The sequence below is a fragment of the Cupressus sempervirens genome, chromosome 3 (genome assembly GCF_028749045.1).
Source record: "Cupressus sempervirens isolate cs-2001-9-10 chromosome 3, ASM2874904v1, whole genome shotgun sequence".
Taxonomy (NCBI): Eukaryota; Viridiplantae; Streptophyta; class Pinopsida; order Cupressales; family Cupressaceae; genus Cupressus; species Cupressus sempervirens.
In genome coordinates this window covers 25,907,142-25,926,760 of record NC_143120.1, presented here as the reverse complement: position 1 = coordinate 25,926,760, position 19,619 = coordinate 25,907,142, and the positions used below count along the sequence as shown (strand labels likewise).

At 37.4% G+C, this 19,619-nt stretch overlaps 1 protein-coding gene across 1 annotated transcript in view; it reads left to right on the top strand.

Annotated features, from left to right (window-relative positions):
- The first annotated feature begins 2,174 nt into the window (after window positions 1-2,174).
- Window positions 2,175-19,619, top strand: part of LOC149564585 (uncharacterized) — a 64,575-nt gene continuing 47,130 nt past the window's right edge. Inside the window, exon 1 of the mRNA XM_089816887.1 lies at window positions 2,175-2,405. Coding sequence (XP_089673013.1) covers window positions 2,383-2,405 — 23 coding nt within the window. The 5' untranslated portion in view covers window positions 2,175-2,382. The remainder of the gene's footprint in view (window positions 2,406-19,619) is intronic.

Sequence of the window (19,619 nt, the reverse complement as noted above, 5' to 3'; positions counted from 1 at the left end):
AAGCAATTTTTATGTTTGTGCAACTTGTTATTTCTCTATTTATGTTTTGTGTTTGTGTTATGAAGGGGAGTATCCTTAATCAAGGAACTTGCATTTAATTCACAAATACTTTTTATAATAATACGTGTTAATCTTCTAGGCACTAAATCATAGATCTACTATATAGTTATAATTAGTGTAACGAAGGGAAACCTACCTAGGTTTTGTAGATCCTAAAATGTAGAGTGAAATATAAGTCTAAGTGTTTCCTATTTGTTGGCCAAATCTCTCATTGTTTCCAAGCATAGGACCTAGTAAATCTTTAGGAATCATTGGAGTAGAGATTTGGGAAACAAAACTTTCAACACCCAAAAACATTGAGTGAACTAGCAAAAAAATAAGAATGATTTCTCCATGCATGCTTCTTCATACACACATGCTTTTTTCTTTCTTTCATGCATGCACTGTTCTTTTAATTCATGCATGTAGCTTTTTTATTTCATTCATGCATTTCTTTTCTAATTCATTCATGCTTTTCTTTTTTAATTCACGCGTGCATGCTTTTTTCTCATTGGAATGAGATCATAGCTTCTCATATGATGACTTAGTAAAATAAGGGAACATGAAAGTGTAATCTAGTGTGTTTCTTGTGATGATTCTTCATCTTCACATTTAACAAATTATTTGTGAAAGTTGTCCCATACAGAGATGTGCTCCATTGGATTAAGAAAAGAAGATTAAAGCAAGTGTAGAAAATAGATAGCTTGCATGGGTATGCATATCCACACCCCTAGTATGTGTACCCATGTACCCAAGTACTAGGTACTTAGTGGAGAGCATCCTAGCTAAGACCTTGATTAAGTTTTCTATTTTTTGTTTGCATGTAGGATTGTTTTTATCAATCTTAATTCAATACATAATCAATTTGAAACTTCGATACAATGCTGATTAACAGCAACCTTTATCACTGTTCAAGTCAGCAGCTTATCCTTTGCAATATATCATTGTTATATGTTTTATGATCTTCTTGCTCATCTTTAAAGTCTGCCTTCTCTTTTATGGATCTAAACACTTATCATATATTATTATTACAAACATATTGCAAATCTAAAACTGAAAACAATACATTACATTTGCAAACTTTATCACTGTTCTTGTTTTGAAAAACCATTCTTATGACTCAAAATTTCAGATTTTCTACAAATATTAAATTATATTAAAAAAAAATTTGATGTACCCAAGTATCCCTATTTGGAAAAATAGTCATACCCATATTCATACCCTAAGTAGCCAAGTACCCTCCACCCCTGTGCAACCTTGGAAAATAGACAAGATCTCAGAACTTCACATGTTTGCTCTGGAGCATAGATACAGATAACATATAATATGCTTAAACAGATTGTTTTTGCTTCTTTTATTTTCAACTTGGGCACAAAAAAGGACAAAGAGATTAGAATAAATAGAGTAATGGTAACACAACCATGGTTTACTGGTTCACATGGGTAGCTAATAGATGAACAATGTGAGATGGACAAACATGCTTTGAAACCGCGAGGGACATGCTGCTCTGTTAAAAGTAACATCTATAAAGGCTACAATTTTTTTTTGGAATTTGCACAAAAATGACTTTAAAAAGAGGAAATCACTAATTAGTGGGATCACTGGTTGACATAAAGTACTACTGTGGAATTCACATCAAAATTCAAGAGACTAAGGAAGACATCTCCAATGGATGTGTATTCACTAGCTACAATATTCCTTGATTGATAATAAGATTTACGAAAACAAGATGACTACAATCCATTTTAATATAAGCGGAAGGGATCAGTTCAAGTAGTTTTCTATTTAATGCTTTATTAGAATTTCTAGCCATGAAAGAAATTTCATGTGATAGCAAAATAGAAACAACTTATTATGAAGTAGTAAACTTACACAAGTTTTCTTATTTGCATAATACTTTTATCACATGAAAAAACAATCTATATAGAGATACACAACATATGCACATACATTTAGAATATTGCAGTCAACATCGATCACAGAAGGCTTGTGAATAGATTCCTATGCATATTGATACATTTTGGAAATTATAAAAGTTTATAATGCATGATATCATTTGAAATAATCAGTAAAGTACTTGATGCCTTTCTTTGTATAATATATCTTTATGCATTGAGGTTGGTTGTGCAGGTAAAATTAGGCACATCAAAATGGGAAAGAATTTCAGCTGAGGCTGCAAGAACTATTCCAGGTAGAGAAAATGGTGGAAATTGTGACATAAAAAATCTCAGTAGGGGATCAAAGATATACTTTCTTGTATTTGTAGATGGTGCAAATCTCAGTATGGGTGACATGCATTTCTCCTAGGGTGACGGTGAAGTCTCTTTTTGTGGGGCTATTGAAATGAGTGGATTTCTTGAGCTTAAGTACTTTATCTTCTCTCTCCTTTAAAAATTTATATTTTTAATTCAAAAAATATTTTTGTGAACTATCTTTGAAAATTTTCCCATAAAATAGAGCAACAAGGGTTCTCTTAATTCAATTTGCCAACCAATCTCTACAGTGATATGGCCGATTTGTAATGCAATTTGTTGGAGCCTTCTCAAAAAATAGATAACTATCTGCAATATCTCTATCTGGCTACTTCACTTTTTATATTTTTTTTACCTACATTAGCTGGGGTTAGTTACACACATAGTTGAAAAACTTGGACTCGACAATAATTTGGCTAGCTCTAAAATTTAAAAAACTTGAAACTTGCCAAAACCTTAGCACTTTAATTGAACATGTGAAAATATATAATTTCATAAAATATTATTTAAAAACACATACACACCAGATTTGTAGAACATATACTAATTTGAGATTTCCATCATATATAAATCAAGTTTTGAGTTAAATACACAGCAATTAGAATTTAGCAAATTAGCATAGTCATAGACCAATAAAAAAGTGCAACATCTGAATAAAATTTAGTTAAATACGTATCAAAGTCCAACTCCAAAAAATAAATAGAATCTTTGAATACATATTAAGTTCAAGTTTTGGTATTGATGAAAACTAGAAAGCATGAAGTGTGTATGTGATGAAAACTCAAATAAGATCGTGACTTCAGTTTTCCTTTGCCCGATAGGTAGAGTATGTTCGGATTTGTTTTGTTAGCAGACCACACAGTCTCTTACATACTGCAATACATCTCCTTTAAGTCCTTTCCATGAAAACCTCTCCTTGAGATGCCTGTAAGTTTTGAGGAAGCCCGAGTGTCCTACCAAGGGTGAGTCGTATACCTCCTTCAAGATTTTCTATTTCAATTTGGATTTCAGCACTAAAAATATCCTATTCTTATAGTAAATTATGTCATCCACCACTTTGTACTGATCATCCTGGATGTTTTCGTCCATTAACTCACAAGCAAATGTGTTTTTAAAATATAATACCAAAAAATGTGCTTTCCAGTCAACTGAAATCTGGGTCAGTAAGCAGATGGCGGGTTTCCTAGACAAAGCATTTGCAATCACATTGTTCTTTCCTTTCACATATTCAATGTCAAAATCAAAAGCCTAAACCTTTCTTACCCTTTTTTGTTGCCTCTCGTTCAAGTCCTGTTGCTCCAAAAAATATCTCAAACTATTGTGTTCTGTACGAATGACAAACTTGGCACCCACCAAATACTGCCAGAACTTGGTTAGTGCATGTACGATGGCAAACATCTCTTTGTCATAGATGAAATATAAGCAATCTGTTTGCATAAGCTTACTGCTCTCATAGGCTATGGGGTGTCTATCTTGCATCAGTACGTCACCAATGCCTTCTTTGGATGCATCACACTCCATAATGAATGTTTGAGTGAAATCAGGTAAAGCAAACATGGGAAAAGTGCACATTGCTTCCTTCAACTTATCAAAAGTGAGTTGTGCCTTTTCATTCCACTGGAAGGACCCTTTTCTTGTCAAATCTATTAATGGTGCGCTAAGCTAAGAGAACCTTTTTACAAACCTCCGATAATAATTGCATAGTCCAAAAAATCCTCACAACTCCATGAGTGATTTTGGGGGAGGCCAATCAAAGATAGCTTGAATCTTCTCTTGATGAACTTGAACGCTATATTTACTAACATGTCCCAGGTACAATATTTTTGTCATACCGAATTCACACTTGGATTGCCTAGCGAACAAAGATTGATCCTTCATGATTCTTAGGACTTCATCCAGATGCTTCAAGTGCTCTTCCCATGTCCTAATATAAATAAGAATATCATCAAAAAATACTAGTAAGTACTCATGCAATTGTTTGTTGAAGATGTGATTCATGCATTATTGGAATGTAGCAAGTGCATTTTTTAATCTGAATGGCATCACCAAGAACTCATAATGTTTTTAGTGACAATGAAAGACCATCTTTTCTACATCTTCCTCCCTCATGCAGATCTGATGGTATCTAAAAAGGAGATCTATTTTTGAAAAATAGATTGCACCATGTAATTCATCCAACAACTCATCTATCCTCAGAATGGGATATCTATTCTTTGTTGTGTTTTTGTTCAATGCATGGTAGTCCACACACATGTGCATCATCCCATACTTTTTGACCAAAACCACTAATGATTCAAATGGGCTAGAAATGAGATGGATCCATCCTTTCTCTAGCAGTTCCTAAATTGTCTTTTCAATCTCACCTTTGAATTTCTTGCGATGGCAGTAGGGTGTGGTTATGACCGGCTTGGCTCTTGCTTCCAACAAGATAGTGTGTTCAAACCCTCGATGAGGCTATATGCTAGGAGGAATGTCTATAAAAACTTTATCATGTTCACTCAAAATATATTGGAGGTCATCATCTTGTGGAGTTGTCCATTGGCCTTTTATAGGTTTCGTCAAGACAAAACAATGTGCAGCCCAAGCAATGTCATCATGCCAAAAAATTGCCTCCATCCAGTGTGCAGAAACTTCCTTTGGACCCTCATTTCTATTCCATGGAGAACAACCTTCTTTCCATCGACAATAAAAGTGAAGTCCATCGGTTTGAAGCTCTGAGTGTCTTCATCCACTATATGCCCAAAATAACCTCCATGTCATCAAGGTCCATTATGAAGAAATCTTCGATCACTGTGTGATTTTCCATTGTGATACTTGTTGGGCATTCGTTTTACATGAGGTCAATGGCAGGAATCCATAGTGTAATTCCTCTCTTGAAAAGAAAATCTTTTTGAGGATCCACTCCAAGGTTCAGTGTTTGTCTTGCGACGTACCAAAATTTGCTCAGTAGAAGATAAATGTGAATGTTCATGAGGAGGCCTTTGCTGGTTCCAAAAAACTCTTTTACCTTGGAATCAAGTAAAATCTGTTCACTGTCTCAAAATATCACACCAAAAGAACAATATTTTTGCATTTTCTGATTTTCAATGAATGCAACTCTAACAATGCAGCTACTATGAGGTTCCATTCTAATAGGGGGGTTAGAAAAGCAAATAACGAAATTGAAAGCAAATAACATGAAATCAAATAACTTGAAATTGAAATTCCTAAATGGACATAAACTACAGAACACAACATGTCGTGAGTTAAACCTTTGAACAGATCGGTAGGAAACTAATGAAAACAGGAGCAGGGCTTCCTAGAATCCACTGATGCAATCATCGGTGAGAATCTGTAACAAATCGAATGATATTTCACTCTTCATCAAATTGCAAGGCCACAAAAAGTGCACTCATGCAAGACAAAAAGCTATGTAGACACAATTGGGTGATCTCTTCTCAAGCTCGTTACATCAATGAAATTCATATATCTGTAGCAAACACCAGAACTAAAAGATCGCACAACCAGAAACAATGCAATAAACCTTTGGCTCAATCACAATCTCATGAATAAAATCCATAAAACAATGACACATCTAGGCAAGAATAACTACACTCTAAATGCTAGTACCAAAAGCATAATTTTATTGCATAATAACGGCGACCCTTGTTACATTTTACAATGGGGTATTTATAAGAAATTGTCTCCTCAATTTGTGTTGAGAGTGAGAGATATCTTGATGCAATAAAATGCTTTTAAAAAATTAAAACAAACTAAATATATAAAAACTGGTAATCTAACTGGTGCTTAGAGGGACTCCATCCATATTTTATTCATTAATTGGATGCATGAGCCCTTTACATGTCAAAAACAATGAAAGCATGAGAGAGAAAGTAGAAGGAAGCCATCAGTCAAAGTAGAAGTGCATGGAGACACCCAAAAATAGAATTTGGCCCTTCACTTGATGTGTGTCGGAGTTAACTTGCCATCAAAATGTGTCTCCAATGCATGGAAAGTGCTATTTTTGAAACTAGCAATCAACTGTCAGCGCACCTCTGAATTTAGGAGCTACATGAAAATGTCGAGTTGCAGAGCTGTGGACTTGCGGAGCTGACAACCTGCGGAGCTATAGAGCTCGACTGAGTCAAAAACCTCAAAAAAATTCTAAGTGTCAAAATTGAAATTCTGGCATCTAGGTTTTGTTCATCTTCATCCTAAAGATATGTTTGGATATTTGCCCTTGAATTTCTCTATAATCTCAATAATCTTAGCAGCATCGGCAAGATCCAAAGCCTCATATTTATCTTTAACCTTCTATCTGTAGTTGTCCACCTCAATTCAAGTTTTTGCAAAATCCCCAAGTTTGGTATCCAACTCTAACAATGCTTCTTCTATCCTAAAGGCTTGTCTGATGTCTTCATCACTGGATGCTTCCTCTAATGTCTTTCTAAAGTTTTCTACAACTACCTCAACTAATAAAAGCTTCTCTCATTCTTCATCTTCAAAAATATCCAAGCATGCATCACTATATAACTTTTCTGCTTCCAAAATTTGCTCTTGAGCTTGGCCCTTGACCCTATGTATCTCATCATGCAATGTTTCCATCACTTTATTTCCTTCTGCAATCTTTTCTATCCAATCATCTATCATGTCTAGCTCTTCGCCAGTATATACATCAATGAGAATGTGGTACCTTTGTCCTTTTATGGCCTGTAGAATTTGCAAATCCTTGCTCCAAACCCGTACCTCATCCATAATGTTGAAGTCCTACCTCAAAATTGCCACGATCTTATCAACATTATCTTGTGTAGCATGCAATAATTTCAGACTTCCTGTAATTATAGTGATACCCCTATCCTCAAGGTTGTCTCGCCAATCCTGACAAGCTCTCAAAAATGGATTGAGCCGTACACCTTCCCCTTCTTTAAAAATGGTAGTCAAAGTCTCCTCGGGGCATTCAAAATCAAGAGGACAAATAACTTTAGCTAGATATCCTTTCAAGATCTCAACTTGCCTTCGAAGTGCTCTGATTTCAATCTCATCACATTCCATGTGGTTAAGAACCTGTTTGACTCCTATACTCATCATTTGTCAAGAAGTATCTCGTGTAGGTTTCCCTAACGTGATATCCTTTACTTCATAGTCCTGAAGGCTGACAGCTTCTTCATCTGTACCTTTCAGGGGATGAGCCACTTGTGCAAATAGGTCCTGATTTCGAGTAGTGGTAATGAATGCAAATGGTGTTGCATCCTATAATGGAGAGTCAAGCTTGCTCAAAATCTCTACAATTTCACAGATATCATCCTTTGAAGCAAGGAATTGATGCTTAGCACTTCTCATTATTTCCTTCCGAAACCATCTCGGGATGTGTCTTTCTTCAACCTTAGCTCTAGATGATGAAGGGATGTGTTCAACTACCTCCTTCCCTTTGTCATTTTTTCTTGGAGTTTCGTATTGTGAGGGTTCTTCTTCTATAGTCTTAGTTTTTGTAGATCCCATAGTTTGATCCTCAACTTCCTGGGAAGGCTGTTGTATACATTCCATTACGTGTGCCTCTTTTGGTGGCTCATTAGTCCTTGGTTCTGGTTCTCCTTGTAATGATGATTCTTTTTTAACATGTTCCTTTGAACTTGGAGGTGGAGGTGTCACTGAAACCTTATCTACCATCATAGACTGAGGTGAAGATGGGAGCGTTGGATGAGGACCTTGTGTCTCAGGTGGCATCTGCGTCCAATCTTGCTGTTGAAATTCACCTATAGGAGTACCTCTAATCTTATCTCCAACCAATTTTGTACCTACTGGCATGAAATCAAAATCTAGAATGGAGAGAATATCATCACCTAGCTCTCTTTTCTCATTCACCCATCATTGTACTTCATCTTCCAATGAAGAGAGCTCTACTATTTCAGTTTGGGTGGGTGGTGGGGTATTTGTGACATTCTTCTTTCTTTCCAATTCTATAGCTTTGACAAGTCAGGTTCTCCCTTGTAGAGGCACTTTCTCTTCCTCCCCATCTAAATCTATTTCATCCTCATCTGATTCTTCCTCGAGAATGGTTTCAGGAACAGATGGATTAGGCACTAATCTTTTATGAACTCTCTGCCTCTTGTTCATTCTAACCTTGACCCTCCTTTGCTTCTGTGGAACCATAGGAGAAGCGAGCTCTTGATGCATCAGAGAAATGAATGTCTCCGGAATCTCTCCCTCCTCTTGTTGGCTTGACAAAATAGGAGGTAATGGAAAATCAACCTGGATATGAGAAATCCCAGAGTCATGGGGGTCCTGGGGAGTAGATTCATGTTGCTACAAAGGGGTCTGTTCTTCAACATGCTCTGTCTGGATCCTCTGAGGAGAGGCTATCTTCCTCTTTTCTTTCTTCTTCTCTGGTGGATGGTAATATCCCACTGGATGATCAAGCTGGTAGACTATTTTTGGCCTGAAAGGAGACTGGAGCACAAAGATAGGAAATGTGACTTTCCTCCCCTTTACCTTTTCTGGGCGAGCATGTATATGGAATATCACTGTATCTAAAATTGGATCAAGTGGAAAGGGTTTCTTGATCCAACTCTTTGTCATTCTGATGACATGTCTTGCTCAATGATTAATATCATCTCCTTCCTCTCTATCAATTTCTGCATTTAGAACGGGCCTCTCACCAACTTTATCTGTATTGAATAAGGGATCTAGTAGCTCCTGCGAATCTTGTAGCCTTATCTCATCCAGGATGGTCAAATGGAGAGCCTTCTCTTCTAAATACAAAGTCATTCTACAATAGTCCCTGATACGGGCATCATAGTCATCTGTGGCATTCATCCAATGATCTTAAATGGCATCCTCGTGGTAGAACTCTTTTCTTGCCAAATTTTCCACTTTACCAACACTGTCAAAAAATGGTTGGGGAGAGTTATATTCTTCAAGAGGATAGTTCTCCCACTCCCACTTGAACGTCGAGATATCCTGCTTTCTCTTTACTTGGTATGCCCCTATTACAAAAGGCCAATCCCAACAAGGCCTTCATTGTTTCTTGATCCTCTCATAGGCTAACTCAATCTGTCGAGAAATTTCCATCAGAACCAACTTGTCACTTGGGTACCTTGGGAGCTTCTTTGGATGGATAGATGCACCACCAACCTAAATGTATGTGAATGTCCAAAACTAGATAAAATATGCACCGAGAGCTGTGATATGTGCCTTGGCCTCATCAAACAATCTCTTTCCATAGTCACCTTCGATGAATTGAATGATGGCAAAGATAAAGGCATCATTCACAATCTTGTACTCTTTGCTTTGCGGTGAGAGCTTTTTCTTAACTAGCTAAGGATAAACTATATACGGCCATGCATTAGGATCCTACATACTGGCCCTTTTGTACAACTCAAGATAGTCAGTGGCTCTTGCTGCAAGTAGATATATCACATAAGAAGTGATATAGAACTTCTTCTTGTCCTTTACTATCTACAACTGATCACACAAGTTCTCACTAAGTGTGGTAGCCCAATCTAGTGGCATCTTTGCATTTCTAATGGTTTCAATGAAGTTAACCATGAATGGAGCGAGATGACCTGCTATAGGCAATCCCATAACTCTCCTCAGGAGAATGATTGAATATCCAATGTCATCCCTCATGTATCCTCGAGCCATATCTACTTTGCTGATTGTCTTTCCTCGAGATGGCTTCTCAATGAAGTGTGAGGAATATATGATGTCCATGGCCTCCTGGTGATGATCCTTATGCCACCTGTCAGCTGCTTCATATGAAAGCCTGATATACTGATCAGCTCTAAGTAAGTGAAAGACTCTCTCGATATTATCAAGTCATAGATCCAAGACTACTTCCCCAATGACACTCTTTACCACCCTTTCCTTGGGAAGAAAATGTCGAGATAAGGTCATAATCAATTCAGTTGATTGAACAGTCCCAGGATGTAATGCTGCATTTACCAATCCAAACCGTATTAAGGCTGATCTCAAAGAAGATCTTTCAGTTGGGTTGTTACAAACCCTCAAAAATTCTCCCAAGTTCGTGTGTCCAAGTTCTGTGTCTTTGATCTCAAAGTGTTCATTGTGCAATCATGACTTCGGGGTTACGCCTTGGAACTTGTATACGACTAGCTTTACTATTGATCTGGATGTAGATGCCATTTGATTGTATTACTTGCACATCACAAAAAAAAAGGAAAAATGATTAATTACTGGATACATAAAACACATTAAAAAAAAATGATATTCAAAAACGAATTTTATTTTACTTATGATTTTTATTTTTATTTTAATTTTTAAATTTTTTTTTTGGGTTTTTTGATCAAATATAAAATAATAAAAATTAAAAATTAAAAAAAAATGAGGGCGATGGTCGTGGCCACATGTGCCGCGCACCCAAAAGGGCGATGCAGCACGTGCGCAGCCCTAAAGGCACGCGCAGCACACCGTGCATCCAAAAGGGCATCGCGGCGAAGTGACACATGTGTAGCCCTAAAGGCGCATGCAACACCATGCATGCGCCACACATTGAAAAGGGTGTTGCAACAGTGTGGTGCACCCACAGCCCTAAAGGTGAGCGCAGCGCCGTGGGCACACCGCGCGTCCAAAAGGGCAGCACGACAGCGCGGCGTGTGCAGCGTGTGAATGGAGAGAGGGGGGGGAAGAGTTTTCTCACCTTCCTCTCTTAGCTAAAAAAACAAAGGAAGTGAAAAAATCATAATGACTAGGAGGAAGGAGGGGTTTTATAACACCCTCTCCTTACTTGTTTTTACAAAGCGCGCTAGCCTTGATATTCGCGCGCGCGAATTTTTTTTTCCTTTTTTCTTTTCTTTTTTTTTTAAAATTTTCAATTTTACTCTAACTGATTTAAATGAGACTTTCTCCTTCTTTCGATTTCTAAACTATGAGCCCGGGAGTCAGAAGAAAGTAGGGGGTCCCCATTCCTAGTGAGGAATGGGGCGTGTGTTGTGGATACCACAACAAATAGCCCCAGAAAAAGGAAGAAATGACCAAGGCATTTCTTCATCATCAAACATTCTTCCACTATGTGTCAAACACCAACCGAACCTCAAACACCTCGAGCATATCTCAAATGACCTTGCAATCCAAATTTTCAAAGTCTAAACCTTCAAACTCAATGTGTGCATTGTGTATTCATTCTCTTTGACGTATCAGGATGTCATCAATCAAAGTTTTCTGTCAAATTAAAACAATCTTCCACCCCTCTCAGTTCATTCATTCAAAATTTTCACGAAGGCTCTTTGTCAATCAATTGCTTGACCAAATAAGAGAATCAGTTCGAGGGCTCTTGGCAGGATGTCACGTTCTTTAATTTCAAGCCTTTTGCATAATTGATCCATTTCATTTAAAACGTTACTTTTGATGAAACAATACTTTTGACTACAAGGTGCTTTGTTTTGTAATGCACTTTTAGCCATTTTAAATCAATAGAATCCTTCTGACTTAACACCGTCTCCCCTTTTTTTTTCTTTTTTCTTTTTTCTTTTTTCTTTTTTTTTTTTGGTATTCTGACTATGCTTAGATTGTGTAGCCAGAACATCGATGTTGTTTCTTGAATTTGATCTCTTATGAAAATCCCATGCGTTCCTCTTTTAGAACCTTTTAAGAAACTCTTACGCCAAACAACGATCTTAGTAACCCTTCGAAGAGACCCCTCCTGTTTGAACTGGTTAGAATTTGGATCATTTCTCATCATCTTTGACTTGAAATTGAACCACACCTAACACCATCAAATCTTTAAATTTGCAAAGTTTTGAGAGTTTGTTAGTCTAGGCTTCTGATTTCTAGATTGAAAATCCCTTTAATTCCATGAGAGATGTATGTTGCTTGGTTGGTATAAAACACACAATCAGCCAAATGTTTTGACAAAGAAATACCTCCTCCTGAAATCGAGACCAAAGAGTGGTCAGTGAAATCTCAAGAAAATTCCCAAGTACACCTTACCCCCTAGGACCAACCTGACTTTAAAAGAAAACACACGACTGAAAGAAAACACACAACTTAGGAAAAGGAAACACACTTGCAGAAGTAAACACCATTGCAGAAATGAAAATTTCATCTACGTGCGGAAATGAAACCTAACTTTTTTTCTTTTTTTTTTTCCCTTTTTTTGTTTTTTTTTTTTAGACCTCAAAATAATGTTTCAGAAATTGCCCATTTATGGGCAAAGGTAGAAACTCCCCCTATAAGGAACTTAGCCTAAATGTGTTTTCTCTAAGAATTTCTGCAATCTGATATTGGCCTGGCCACAAGCATTAAAACTTGGTATGGCTTCCCGACTTTTCTTTCGCCTTATCCCAAAGTAGGACTAGGTCAGAAATCCTATAAGATTTTATGGTGGCCCTCTTGTCGAACCATCTCTTGACTACGGCTTGATGTTTAGCCATGTGTTCTAATGCAGTTGTTCGTTTCTCATCCATTTCTAGAAGATTCATCAATCGGATTTGTACTCTATCAGTGTCATCCACATACCCACTCATGAATTTTAAAACAAGAATCTTAAGATTGAGCAAGAATACCCATTCTTGCCTGTAAACAAGTAGATAAGGAGAAGTACCCAAGGCCTTTTTTATTCTAACCTGATCTGTCCACAAGGCATATTTCAATTGTGTATGCCAATCCCTAAGGTTCTCCTTCAATAGTCATTTTATCACAATGATCAAATTTTTGTTTGTAGACTCCGCTACCCTATTTCCTTGCAGGTAGTAATTTGAAGAGAATCTGATGATGGCTTTGTTTTCAAATGCCCATCGTGTCAAAAATGCAGATCCATTGTCACATACAAGAGAAAATGGCATTCCAAATCTGGTAACAATATGTTCTTCCAAAAAGTCTGTCACCACCTTAGCAGTGCAATTTCTGAAAGTCTCAGCCACCGTCAATTGTGTGCAGTAATCGGTACTTGTAAGGATGAATGTGTGTCCAGTTAATGATGGTGGGTTTACTGGACCAATGAAATCTAGTCCCCACTTTGTGAAAGGGCACACCTCATATACCAGTTGGAGTGGCATTGTTGGGTGCCTCTCTTTGTTAGCACTATTCTGGCATGTATGACAAGAATGCACATGTTCAAATGTATCCTTGAATATTGAGGGCCAAAAATAACCCGATCTTAAAGTCATGTGTGTTATGGCTTCTGCTGAATAGTGTCCCATTCCATACTTATCATGAAATTGTTTCAGGACATCCTTAGCTTCTTCATGTCCTAAGCATTTCAAATAAATCCCCTCATAGTTCCTTTTATACAACTTGTTACCAAGTAACTTGTAAGACTCGCATTTCATCTTAAGTCCCCTACGTTGTGAACTGTTCATCCACTTGGGGCATTGGCCTTGTAGGAGATAATAGACAATATCCTGGTACCACACATCTATCACCACACCTTGATTGATATCAACTTGTGATACAACCATCTTCTTTTGATAATCTTCATCAGTTTCATAATCAAATTTGAATTCCTTTTGACTTCCTTCTTGGTTGTCAGCGATCATTTTGGATAATCCTTGGCCTCTGACTAATCGCATAGGTTGAATCTCTAGATCGAATTCTTGAAGTATTGCCATCCACTTTCCTCTTCTTTCACCAAGTTCATTCTGCATCAAAAGTGTTTTTACTGCTGGGTCAGGTACAATTGCATACACCTTACTTCTGAGTATGTAGTGACAGAACTTCTTTACTACCTTATTAATGCAAAGGACTGTTTATCAAGATTTGAATATTTTAACTCAGCATTCTTTAGAGGATAACTCATGAAAGAAATGGGACGTTCATCCTTCTTTTCTCTTTTTTGTGTTAAGATCCCTGCGCAAGAATGTTCAAAAGCAAAGGAATAGATCTTGAAGGGTAACTCGTAATCTGGACTTACCAAAATCGGGGCTGTGGAGATGAAAACCTTAATATCTTGGAAGGATTTCTTTATCTCTGGTACCCATTCTATTTTAGCCCCTTTTTTGAGTAAATCATTGAGGGGGTGCACTATCTCTACGAAACCACTTATGAATTTGCGTACAAAGTTTATCTTTCCAAAAAAAATTTAATTCCTTCTGACTATGAGGAGGTGTTAACTTCAAAATAGACACAACTCTATCTAGATCAATGGAAATTCCAACTTCAAAAATGACATGTCCCAGGAGCTTTCCTTTAGTAACACCAAACGAACATTTCTTGGGATTGAGTGATATGTCATACCTGTGACATCTATTGAATACCTGCCTTAGATCAGCAATATGAGTACTTTGATCCTTCGAAAAGATATTCAAGTCATCCATGTAGATGACTATACACTTGTTTATCAATCCTTTGAAGGCTTCATCCATTACTTGTTGAAATGTAGCTCCCACATTAATCAACCCGAAAGGCATCCTTCTATAGGCAAACGTTCCCCACTTGGTCGTGAAAGTAGTCTTTAGCCTATCTTTTTCATCAACCATCACTTGGTTATATCTTGAGCAACCATCCAAAAATGACATCATCATTGAACCATTAATGATTTGCAACACTTCATCTAACGAGGGTAGAGAGTAGTTATCCTTCTCAGATGCCAAGTTCAAGTTACGAAAGTCAACACAAAGGTGAATCTCTCTAGTCTTTTTTCATACAAGGACCAAATTTTCTACCTAGGTGGAATGACAAATAGGGAATATGATCTTAGCATCCAGTAGTTTTTTTACTTCTTTCATAATTACTGGTTCGATTATCAGATTTACCAATCATTGTCTTTGCCAGAAAGGTTTAGCATCTGGTTTCAATGGGATGTCGTGTGTGATAATCTCAGGATCATAAGTTTTTAATTCTTCATAGCTCCAAGCAATGACATCTTTGTACTCGATGAGCAACTTGAGCATGTCTTCCCATTCCTTTTGGTTGCATGCTTTTCCTATTTGTACCATTTTTGGTTCTTCATCAGTGCCTAAATTGTACGAGTCACATTCTTCGATTCCTTTCTCTTGAGTTTGCCTTATATGGAGTGTTGATTCATCATGGTCGAAGATGCGTTCAAGTTCAACCATCCCTTTCGGAATATTGTTGGTTTTCAAATTAAGGATTCCATCATCATCCTCAAGCTCATCATCTTCGAGCTTGTCTTCAGGTGTATCATCAATCTCTTGTCCTTGGAAATGGTGACTGCACATAATAAACTCAATTATATGTTGATCATCTTGAAAGACTTGAAAGTTCATGATATTTTTGGGAATGGCAGGAATGGCAACTAATTCAACTGAGAATCTTTTCAACTTTGTTCTTTCTACTGGTTGTAAAGCACTGGCTAAAATTGCAAGGGCGTCTGCTACCACATTCTTTCTTCTTGGAATGGATTTGATGTTTAGAGCTTCAAAGTCATCCATTATATCCCATACCCTTTTCTTGTAAGTGATTAATCTTTTATCGTTGAATGAGTATATGGATTTTACTTGCCTTATCACTAGTTGAGAATCCCCTTCGATTATAAGAGTAGCAACTCCTTTTTCCAATGCAAAGAGAAGTCCTCGAATCAAGGCTTCATATTTTGCGCCATTATTAGTACATCTAAACTGCAATCGATATGCGGCATAGAAAGACCTACCTTTTGGGTTGATTAGTTCAATACCTACACCGGCTCCTTATTTGCATCTAGACCCATGGAAGCAGAGTATCCAAATTGTATTTTCCTTGGGTTTTCTGACTTTGTGCCTATTTGTCCTTAACTTTTCTTTTACTTGAGTCTTGAACGATTGTTTCTTAGGAACCCATTGTAACTTTTCTTGTGTAGGGCTTGATGAATCTCCTTCATATCCCATGGATAGAGGAAGAGTGTGTTTTTCTTGCTCCTCCTGAATTTCCTCTATTAGCTCAGTGATTTGTTCAACCTTAGGTTCTAGATGAATGACTATTGAGGTCCATCCTTTACCTTTAACATATCATCTTCTTCTCTGAACTTTAATCATCCCAGGAGGAGAAGAAGATAAACCTCCACCATTTGAAGAGGTATCACTGTATGATACATTTAAATCTTCACTTTCCTCCTCGGTTTGTTCAATAAGGTTGGATGAATTCACTAAATCTTGAATTTCAATAATTTCATCACTTGAGGTCTTTGTATTCTTGTTTTCCATTATTTGTGTCAAAACCTTTGCTACTGCTTCTTGGCACGCTGAATGTTCGAACTTTGAATGACTAACTTTGTGCAACTGGAAAAATCTTGGAAGGAGGAGGATACTAGGGTCAGCTTCCTCTCCTGAACATTGTAGATTGTCACCAAACTTTCTATGAATTGTGTCACAATCTCACTTTTGGGTACCGACACCTCAGGTTCTTCATTTTGATCTTGAGATGTCTTGTTTGGGACCATATTCAATAGCATCACTTTGTATGACCCGAAGTTAGATTATAAGAATGCTACCTCATTCAGGGCGTTGTAATCTGTGATCATTTTTTTCAATTTGGGCTCAGCATCTATCTTGATTTGATTGTTCAAACCTTTCCATGGCAACCATAATTGAGTGAAATTTGTAGAGAACCATCCTCTGAGACATTTTTTCCATTCTCTGCTAAGGAGTAATCCGTAGGTCTCTGGGATGTCAACCACATGTATGTCAACAATATCTTGGATCCGAGGATCAATTGTTAGCTGTATCCGCACATCTTTCAACACTCCAATGAATTTTACCTCTATTTTATCCAACTGTATTACCACTCGGTTAGAGGGTTGAGGATTAACTCCTAGCCTTTGAGCTATTGATAATGGCATCACATTACAAGAAGCTCCTGAATCAATAAGACAATTGTGTAGATTCTTTCCATATATCCTTATGCTCAGCAAAAATGGGGGTACCTCAACTTTGTCCTTGAACATAGTAGGCATTGCTTCTACAGTATTTACTTGTTGTGGCGCCGTCTTTTGGGGGATATTATTGATATTATGGGAAACCTTTGTATTATCCAATGCCTTCATGAGTGCTTCTCTTTGTTGTGGGCAATTCTACAACATGTCAAACATGGACATATTGGCTTTTGTTTTCTTCAGGTCTTCAACCGCATTATATTTTTCAGTAGACCAAGCAGGGTTCCTCAGTATTGTCAGTATGTTTACTTGATTCTGATACTGTGGTCCTCCTTGGGCTGGTCTTACCAATGGTGGATTGTTGCTTGCTCTAGGATCAGGTGGGGTTGGTTGCAAACCAGGAGGAATTCCATCAGTCAAGGGATCCTTTTTGTTTCTAAGATTATATGTGTTTTGATTATCATTTCGAAAGGAAAACATGTCATCATGTTGAAGATTGGGTTCTTGAGTAAAAGGGAACGAGAATTCTTCATTTGCTTGTTGTTCCACTTGTACATTCTGGGTAGAATCATAAGATTCTAATAGCATTGCATTAAATTGAACAGGAGGCTAATTATCATTCATTGGCAGGTTTTGATTCACATCCTAATTACCATTATAGTATGCACCATCATTGCTAGGCATATTTTGGCTATCATCATACTAATTAATGTCGGCATGCTGAATGTGGTTGTTATCGGCAGAAATGCTTCCATTATTTGGTCTAGTGTTCCATTGTCGATTTTGTCTTTGGAAGCCATTGTTGCGATCAAGAGGATTGAAATTGTTTCCTCCCCCATTATTTCCTGCATTTTTGTTGTCATTATTGTTGAAGTTCCTATCGTAATTTTGACAAAAATTGTTGTTGTAGGGGCCATCATTGTTTCTCTGGAAGTTGTTACTTTTTCCTTGAGACAATCTAAGATGCGTCAATTCATTGTTCATTTGCGACATGGTTTTCTTCATCTGACCAACTTTCGATAGGAGATTGTTATCTGCTTCCACAAGAACCATCACCTTTTGTTCAAAGAAGGCTATTTTCGGGGCTCATACCCTAGATATGTTATCGCTTGAGTTTGTGGAGCTGGTACCTGTTGTAATGGAACTGGGTTCATAGGTATGAACTAAATAGGTACGGTGGGTGCTCCCATAGGAATTGTTGGCATTGCAGGGACTGCCTGCATAGAAAGCATCATTCCTCCTCCATTAGGATTAGCTTGCTTTGTGAACGTAATTGCTTCTGCAAATACTTTGTCCAATGTGTCAATATTTGCTGTAGGGAGTCTCCTTAGAAAAATCACAGTAAGAGGATCCATGGCATTGAAATAAACTTGGATGGTAGCTTCAACTGAAATTGTGTACAGTGTCTCCAACTTGCGGTAGGCCATATGAAAATGATGATTGAAGCATGAAACTATTTCAGCTAGGTCCCTTTTTATTGATATGAATTGTTGATGTATCACTGCTAGATTGATGAATGTTTTGAATTGTTCCAAAAATGATTTTTCAAAAGTGTCCCAGTCTCCAATACATCATGGTGGTAGGTTCACATACCAATTGAAGGCAATTTCCCCCAAAGAGTAGGGAAATAAACGAAGAACCACATCTTCATTAGCAATTTGCTATCAGTTGCAAATTTCCTTCAAAATCTTGACATGATCTTCGGCGGTTCTTGTTTCTCCATAAATAAACCTTGGATAGAATTTCTCAGGATTCTTAGGGAGGTCATGGAGGGCACGTCTCAAGCTAAGGGGTGAATCAATTGCATTTGAAAAAAGGCCATTGGAGGATTTTGTGGACCTAAAGGCGGGTGGAAAGGTGATGGGAGTGTTGGAATATGTGGAGGTCCACCTAGTGGTTGAATGGGTGGTGGAGTAGAAGAAGATGATGAAATTTTGAATGGAAGTGGTTGAATTCGAGGTATTCCTCTGTCACTATGTGGCTTACAAAAATGAGTAAGCTTTAGAAATTCTTGGGCACTTGGTGAAGATCTTAATGCTCACTGGAATGGGGATCTAGGATCAATATCTTCCAGCTTGTATCAATTCTGGGAAAAGCGCACCTCTGTAGAAGCACACTTCCTCACTTCTTCTAAATTTTGTGGACCACAGAGTTTTGCGGATATGCAGATCTGTGGACCTACAGACCTGCAGACCTGAATTTCTAAAAATTTTAGAAGTGATTTCTAAACCTTTTACGTAGTGTAGATTTATTGCAAGGGTGCAAAATCTTTGACATTTGATAAAATCTTTCTTGTTTTCAATAGTATGTTCTTTGTAGGGGCTCTCCTTCTAGCACCACTTTTGTTGGGCATTCATTTTGCACGAGGTCAACGGCAGGAATCCATAGTGTAATTCTTCTCTTGAAAAGCAAATCTTTTTGAGGATCCACTCCAAGGTTCAGTGTTATTCTTCCGACATACCAAAATTCGCTCAGTAGAAGATAAATTTGAATGTTCACGAGGAGGCCTTTGTTGGTTCCAAAAAACTCTTTTACCTTGGAATCAAGTAAAATCTGTTCATTGTCTCAAAATATCACACCAAAAGAAC